Source organism: Lycium barbarum, chromosome 9 (assembly GCF_019175385.1).
Source record: "Lycium barbarum isolate Lr01 chromosome 9, ASM1917538v2, whole genome shotgun sequence".
Classification (NCBI taxonomy): domain Eukaryota; kingdom Viridiplantae; phylum Streptophyta; class Magnoliopsida; order Solanales; family Solanaceae; genus Lycium; species Lycium barbarum.
In genome coordinates this window covers 2,866,466-2,875,031 of record NC_083345.1, presented here as the reverse complement: position 1 = coordinate 2,875,031, position 8,566 = coordinate 2,866,466, and the positions used below count along the sequence as shown (strand labels likewise).

Genomic DNA, 8,566 nt, shown 5'->3' with positions numbered 1-8,566 from the left:
TTTCTGCCTTGTGAATCCAAACTATACCTTGCGATTTTTTAAAATTTTTTTGACCCAAAACCAAAGGATTCTAACGAAGAGCAAAAATTAAAGACCACCCCAAAATAAGGGCATTCCTGAGAATTGCCCGCTATATATAGGCCCAAGCCCAGGCCCATTCCAAACTTAAATTCACTTGCTCATCCCTTTTTTTCCTAATTCCAATTCTTAATAATCTCCCAACTCAGAGCAAGTCAATTGTATACATAATTTGTCTACAAATTGTAAAAACACTTCAGAAATCCTAGCTCAAGTTTCTATATAAGAATTGTCTAATAACAGGACCTAATTCGTAGTAAAAAAGTTTCAATTTACACACAAATATCAAAAAATATAGGATAATATAGGTTCAAGTAGCTAGTCTTCTGGTGTAAATTTATCTTACTTCTGGGAGGAATCTGTTGAAACATCGAAACCCGGAGGAACAAATACAACATCGTCCCACTTTGACGTCGAAGCATCCTGCAAAAAATATGTACACACTTTGTCAATCACACGGACTACATTACGGCCATTAACCGAGTCAATGTGCATTTAACAAGCAAGATGAACATAGATAAGAGTGCAACGCGTGATGTGTTGGTTAGGCCCACGTCACGAGTTCGAACCATGATACAGGAAAACGCTCGGTAATTAAATGGACGAGCGCATTATCAACCGAGTTTCGAACCGTGCTTTAGCTGGCCCTCGGTTACCAAAAATAAAGAAAAATAATATAAGAGGTTAAAGCGACTAAAAGGATAACAGAGAAGTTCTGCAAAATTGCCAAAGATCGGATCAAGAATTTTATAATGTAACATCGAAGTTTTTGGTTGAGGACTCTTACCTTCATACCTTGTATTATATCCTCCAGAACCGCAACCTGTCAAATCCGATGAAAATTCTTGGTCATCATGAAGCTAAGACACAACTGTAGGTAATCAGCAGACATACCTGAATATCTCCTTTCAAAGCGGGATTCAAACGCCCTTGCTGCTGAGAAGCTCTTACTAGCGAATTCTCCAGGTCCTCCTGCAAAAGTTGGTAAAATTACAAGAAGCGCGATGTAGCATCATACCGCATTAGTGGATACTAACAACTCCAGATAATTAGCTTACCTTCCTGAAGAAAACAGGACGATATCTCTTGTTTTGGCTCCTCAGAACTAAGCTCCTTGACTGTAAAAATATCAATCAGATGGATAAATGTCATTTTCAAATCAATGAGGTGGAGAACAGACAAGAAATACAAGATCTACTGTGCATGAATTCACCGTTTGCTTACTAGTGTGCATGAAATTAATGAGGTTTATCAAACTTGTGACCATAACACATAGCACAAAGGACCTTTATGTGGTCTTCCATGATCTTCATACCAACTTCGAACCCTGGAATCTTCCATGATGTTCATGCCAACTTCGTCGAACAATAGGTCACGTTTATCAATGCATGTCGGCATGGTTCCCAACTAAAATTTCCCATTCAGCAACTTTTAACTAGTTTTTGACACCAATTCTTTATGATTGATGAAATTTAAGCAAACAGTGAAACAACGAAATACTCTCATATGTCGATGGAAATTCAAACCCCCCCTCGCAAAAGGGGTTTCAGCTTACCTGCTTGTGGGGATGGTTTCGCATCATTAAACATATTAGTCATGGAAAACACTCACTCATTCATGAGAAAGGCTTATTTATCATAATAAAAGAATAGTACTTATACCATGACAAACATATTAGCACAGCAGCTTGGCATTAAAACTATCTCTTATATGAATGATGAAGAGGATATCTAGCTTAAAACTTCAGTAGTGGTCACACTATTAATGATGGTCGGTTTCAAAGTTAAATTTGCATCAGGCTATACAAGCGACAAAGAAACTTTCTTAACCAGGCAACATCATCCAAGAAGGTGAAACAAGATTATAGCAGAGAGAGTGTACCTGAAAAACCGGAACACCATAAAAGCTCTCATCAGACGCTCCAGTCCTTTCCCTTTCCTAGATACAAAGAGGAAGCAGAATACGATCAGCTTCAGATTATATAAGGAAAAAGTTATGGCGCACAAAATGATATTCTAAACATGTCGATTCAAATTTCAAAGCACAAAACCATTTTTGGCATAAGCAGAAACCTGACTGTTATCCTCACAGAGATCACGTAAAGATGAGGCCTCCTACCATTTGACTGGCCGAATCTATGTAATGATACTATGTTCTGGAGTCCACAACTGGTATATGTAATCTTTGTTGCAGTGGAAAGAAACTTACTGAGCAACAACTATCTTTTCATCCACTTTAACCCAAAACCAAAAGCAACTTCCGGTTATTACAAGTTTATCCGTAAGATGAAGAAAAACATCTTAATGCTCATCGGAAAGTGCCACAAACTTTCAGATTTGGTGTCAAGCAAAAAGTTCCTTCAAGCAAAAGTTTATATTACTATTTATTGTTGTAATATCTCAGTACTCCGGATGTAGTTAGTATTTAGACAAACAAAAAACGAGCTTCAGACAATGTTTTACATAGGATTGCTGTTGAATCATCAATCATGACATATTTACAAAGAAAATCTTGGAACAACCAAACAACCCTCATGTAGCATAGGATGTTAAAATCAACGATAGAACGAAGTACGACGTTTATGACACTTAAAGAATTTTATGCCTGATAATGTATGCAACCAGTTCTCGTTCAGATGATCGTTTAAAAGGGAGAGCTACAACTGATAAAAGAGTGTCCATCTGCTAATCGAAATATAAAAAATGGATAGAAGTTTCATACATGACGATACTAAAACCTTCAAAATCAAATTCTCGCGATACCACTATGACGGCATGAGTACTCTATCAACTTCCGTATAGATTTAAGCATAAAATTAGTCTACAACAAGAGAATTTCACACCAAAATCATAACATTGACTTCATCAATAAAAATTATAAAATTTTGTATGAGTAGATATTCACCTTCATTGCATTCTTTACTTGAGATGCCTCTGGTATCAACCTGAAAGCAACTCCATCAACTTTGAGCTGGAAAACCTGCATCATTGACCATCAATTAAGAGTGAAAAAACATTTTTCTTTTCCAATCAAGAGTCCAACTATTAGCTTCCTACATTCAGTTTTTCAAAAGACAAATAGTAGCTACTCATGCTTGTCCTACTTGCTTTTGACTAAAAATTCTCTCCACTTCCCTTAAATGTAAGTTTTAAAACAACTGAAATAACACACAAATTTTAGGTTTAAGTCTCAACGGAGTTAAAAAAAATACTACGTGATTCTTCCCATCTGTCTAATACTTAGTAGGCAGATTATCCCTTACTTGTGCTGGTAAGAGTAAATAGGTACCCAGTGGAATAGTCGAGGTGGGCGGAAGCTGAAACAGACACCACCCTCATTAAAAAAATTGATTGGCAGTTTTTATCACACATTGGTAGTAGCTAGTAAGCTATGCAGGAATCTATATATTAATTTGTGTGGAATTAGAAAAGTGTTTTATCAATACAATAAAAGTATCTAAAGACAAAAAATCCCTTAAGTGGGCAACCGGGCATAACAACCCCTCAGTGCATAACCATCCCTGCATTATGTTTCATCCCATAAAAATCATCTAGAGCCTGTTTGGATTGGCTTATAAGTTGCTTATAAGCTGTTTTCAGCTTTTTTGAGTGTTTGGCTGGCCAGCTTAAAGTCATTTTGTGCTTAAAATAAGCCTAATAAAATAATTGGGCCCGTTTGGCTTAGCTTATCTAAAGCAGCTTATAAGCTATTTTCATAAGCTGCTTTTTTTAAGCCCATCCAAACAGGCTCCTAATCATTTTATTCCTCATATAAACAATTTCTTCATTACAATTGCACATAACTAGTCCGTGTACTAACCATGCCTAACACCTATGTTGCTCGGACTCTTCAGAAATGTCAATGGGTGTGGGGGATTCTCCAAAAGTAGAGCATTTTTGGAGAATTCGACACGGGTGAGGCAACATCTTTTGAGAGTCCGAGCAACATAGCCTAACACTATTAATCAAGCATAGCTAAACATAACACAATAAGGGGTCATTTGGTAGGAGGTATTAGAGAAATCTAAACTAGTATTAGCTTTGGTATTATTTAATCCCTTGTTTGGTAGTGTTTTCAACCTACGTATATATAATACACACTTTATTCAGTACTATTCTTATACATAGTAAACCATGGAATTAACAATACCGGTACTATTCTTATATTATACACCCTATCCAGTACTGTTTAGAAATTATGCAATGTATTTTTATTTAATACAACAAATCAAACCGTTGATAAAAACTAATGCTAGCATAACTAATCCCAACATTACTAATACACCCTATTCAGTACTATCCTTATACACACTACCAAACAACCCCTAAGCCAGCAATTCCAACATTACTAATACACTGTATTCAGTACTATCCTTATACACACGACCAAACAACCCCTAAGCTAGGGGTCACAACATTACTAATACACCCTATTAAGTCCTATTCTTATACTTATACACCCTATCCAATAGTCGATAAAAAATAATTCCAGCATAACTAATCTCCACATTACGAATACACTTTATTCAGTACTATTCTTATACACCCTACGAAACGACCCCTAAGCACATACCAATATACAAAAATAGCAGCACAAAATGAATAAAACTAACCTTATTAAGAGCAACAGGAACAACCCGAGACCCGTTTCGCATAGTGGGGTCCATAGATTCCATTTGTTGACGAAGAGCTTCAGCATCAGCTTCATTAAAACAAAAGAGACCAAGATTTTTTCCAGTACTAACACCCGAAACAAGAACGAATTCTTGAGAAGCATTACTAAGTGCATAAACTGGAACTCCAGCTAATCTTTCTTCAATTGATTCAGTAGATAAAGATTGTTGCTTTCTTACAGTATTGTTATTAACACCAATTTTACCCCATGGGGGTGAATTTTGAGGGGTGTTGAGTTGTGGGAAAGTGGTTTCAAGGAAATTGGAGAAATGGGTTTGCAGATTCTTGAAAGTTTGTTGGAGTTGTAAGTGTGGTGGTGCTGATGAAGAAGATGATGATTGTTTGGGTTTGTTGAACAAATTCATGCTTTTTTTTGTGTTTCTATGTTTGAGAGAAATTAGATTATGGTGAAATGGTTTTTCAGGTTTTAAAAACAGCTATGGAATTTGTGTCGAGATGTTTCTCTCTCTTTTTTTTTTTTTTTTTTTTTTTTTGGGGTGGGGTAGGGGGGATGGGGGTGGGGGGAGTGGGAGGTTGGGTTTTTTTTTTTTTTTTTTTTTTAAATGGAACAAAAGATGGAGAAACCAAGGTAAGAAAATTAATCTAACCATAGATAATATATTCTTGTTTTTTTATTTTTATTTTTTTATATTCATGATGTTTGGATCGATTTGTACATATCTCGGCTAATTTTATGACGTATTTATCATTTATACTATTTTAAATTCTAGAAAAATCCGCAACCGCTATCTTTCGGATGCGCACTTGGTAACCTGCTCACTATGTAATAGCTCGCAAACCAAACAGGAGATGTACTAAGCAAGCCCGGTGAGACGAACTCTGATTGAGAAGGCTGCTGGTAAGGAGAATCGATGTCAGGTCTTCCATATGTGAAGTCACTCAGCCAACCCTACAATAACCCATCTTGACCAAAAAAACAAAAGAATATCTTCCATCGACTGATCATGAAGCATAAAACAAACATGATTTGCTTAGTGGAATATCTAAGTTCAATTTCAAAAAATTACGATAGATACATTGAAGCAAGTATCTTGAATTGAAAAGAGTTGCTGCTTTATGAACTGTCGAACTTAAAAAATGAGGTTTACCCCATGCTTATTTTCTTATTGTACTAACTAACCACCTTGGGCTTAAGCGTATGATAGTATAATCAAATCATCAGTTGTTTTAACCGATTAATCTTTTTTTTTTCTCCCATTTAACCAACCAACCAAAAGAGAAGAAAATGGAAGTTTTTTCTCGGTTCAACTTTCAAATGCCAAAAAAATCAGAGATAACATATTAATAACAACACCATACAGTTATTGGGCCCGAGCTAACACACTAGTAATAAAGAATCACGAGTTTGTTTGATTTTTAAAATTTATGGTCACTTATGCTTTCTTTAATGAAATTAAAAATGACCATAATTATAAAAATCAATCAAAATCTCAAGATTCCCTTGTTTATTTCGATTAATATCAAATTGCAATCTATTCTTTGCACCTATAAAAATACTCTGAGGCATGCATGATAGATTTAATAATAAGATGAGCACAAAAAGATATTTAATCATCAAAGTATAAATCAAAATTAATCGTTGAATTTAAAAAGGTCAAAAAAAAAAAAACATGTGTCAGAAGGTGTAAATATACCTTTGAACTTTGCGAAAAGGTGAAAATACACTCCTATAATATCTTTTTTATTTCAATTAAAAATATATTTACACTATTTATATAAATGGCATAGATATATATACAATACTTTTCAACAGAGTTATATGTGATCTAAATCCCAAAGTTGAGTGCTGTATTTTCACATTTTTCCTTTTTGATGCCACACAAAAAAGGACTCTCCACTGAACAAATTCAGGCCATCAGATAAACCTCTCTTAAACCCGCCTTCATCGATTTTCTTAGTTGGATACCACTTTGTTGGTTTAGATGTAGTATGTATATAAAACGGAAAAGGTTCAAAAATACCCCTGAACTATTGAAAAAGGCTCATAAATACCCTCCTTCCACCTTTTGATCTAAAAATACCCTTAAGGTTTGTTTTTGGCTCAAATATACCCCTCAAACTAACAAAGTTAAAGTTAACTCTTTTAAAAAGCCAAATGGCATTTTGTGATTGGACACATATATTATTTAATTTAAAAATTAAAAAATATGAACAAAACTGATTTTTTTTTTGCATTTTGTGAATTAATCAACGAAATATGTTTTGTTTTGCATTTCGTGAATAAAAAAATGAAATAGGAAATTATAATTTTTTTTTGCATTTCGTGTATTGAAAAATGAAATAGGATAAAAAAATTAATTTTGTTCATATAAAAACAAAATTGGAAAATATATTTTGTCCAATTTTCCAATTTCGTTTTTATATGAACGAAAATAATTTTTTTTATCCTATTTCGTTTTTTAATACACGAAATGCAAAAAAAAATTATAATTTCCTATTTCGTTTTTTTATTCACGAAATGCAAAAAAAAACATATTTCGTTGATTAATTCACGAAATGCAAAAAAAAAAAAAAAACAGTTTCGTTCATATTTTTAAATTTTTTAATTTTTAAGTTTCCACACAATTTTTTTTAAAAAAAATATGTAAATTACGGAATTTTATTATTGGCAATTTTTTTTTAAAATCTGGAATTTTAAATTACTGGAAATTTATTATTGGCAATTTTTTTTTTTAAATTACGGAATTTTATTATTGACCAATTACAAATTGCCATTTGGCTTTTTAAAAGAGTTAATTTTAACTTATTAGTTTGAGGGGTATATTTGAGCCAAAAACAAACCTTAAGGGTATTTTTAGACCTAAAAGGTGGATGGAAGGGTATTTTTAGACCAAAAGGTGGAAGGAGGGTATTTATGAGCCTTTTTCAATAGTTCAGGGGTATTTTTGGACCTTTTCCGTATATAAAATACTGAGCTTATTAGTTTTGATTTTTGTAGTTCTTGTTTTTATATAGTAAAAGAAAATTATCAAAGAGGAAATTAAAGAAAGGAAAAACCCCAAATTCTAAAACCCTTGAACCCCGTTCTAAGGTGGCCCTAACTTGCCACAAAGAAAAAATAACTTAGGCTTGATTCATATGCAGCCCCTAAACTCGCCTGTTTTTTCCAGTTTGACAGCTAAATTAAGTGTGGTTCTTATTGAACCTTGAACTAGACTTTAAGTGTGTCTATCAAACCTTCGAAATTTCATTTTTATTAAGCAGAAATTAAATTGGGGAAATGAAGGTGGAGTAATATTTTAGACATGTAGTAAGATATTGTTTAGGTCATAGATGTGTCGATTTCTACTGATTCTGCTCTTGTATTGCTAGCTTAATGAAGAATTACTCTTTTTTTACCTCTCAATTGCTGCTAATCTTATGGCATAATTAAATTAGAATATATATTAGCATGTCACTACAGTAAAGATGGAATACTATATAAGTCGGATTGTGGTTGATAGGACGAGTGCAGGGGTTCAATAGGAACACCACTTAGTTGAGGTGTCAAAATGAAAAAAAAAGGGTAAGTTTAGGGGGCCACATATGCATTAAGCCTATAACTTAAGGTTTGATTTCTCTTACCCATTTTTGCCGTGCTTATTTTGTTACCTGTTGCTGTATTGGTTGTGTTTATCTTGCCACTTTGTTACCCACATTTTTCCGTTTAACTTGTTTTTGGTACTGCGTTGTTGAGTCGAGGGTGGAAATAATCTCTTTAGTACCCCACAGAGATAGGGGTAAGGTCTGCATATATCTCACCCTCTCCGGACTCCACTTGTGGGATTACACTGGTATGTTGTTGTTGTTATCAT

The 8,566-nt window shown here is 33.9% G+C and overlaps 1 protein-coding gene across 1 annotated transcript; it reads right to left on the bottom strand.

Moving 5' to 3' along the window:
* Positions 1–223: 223 nt before the first annotated feature.
* LOC132610282 (protein TIC 22-like, chloroplastic) lies at positions 224–5,187 on the bottom strand. Its single transcript, XM_060324594.1, has 7 exons — positions 4,691–5,187; positions 2,983–3,057; positions 1,960–2,016; positions 1,137–1,196; positions 973–1,050; positions 866–901; positions 224–501 (listed from the first exon to the last, which is right to left on the bottom strand). Exons 1-7 carry the CDS (start codon positions 5,114–5,116, stop codon positions 421–423), a joined length of 813 nt encoding a protein of 270 aa, XP_060180577.1. The 5' UTR covers positions 5,117–5,187; the 3' UTR covers positions 224–420.
* Between the last annotated feature and the right edge of the window lie 3,379 nt (positions 5,188–8,566).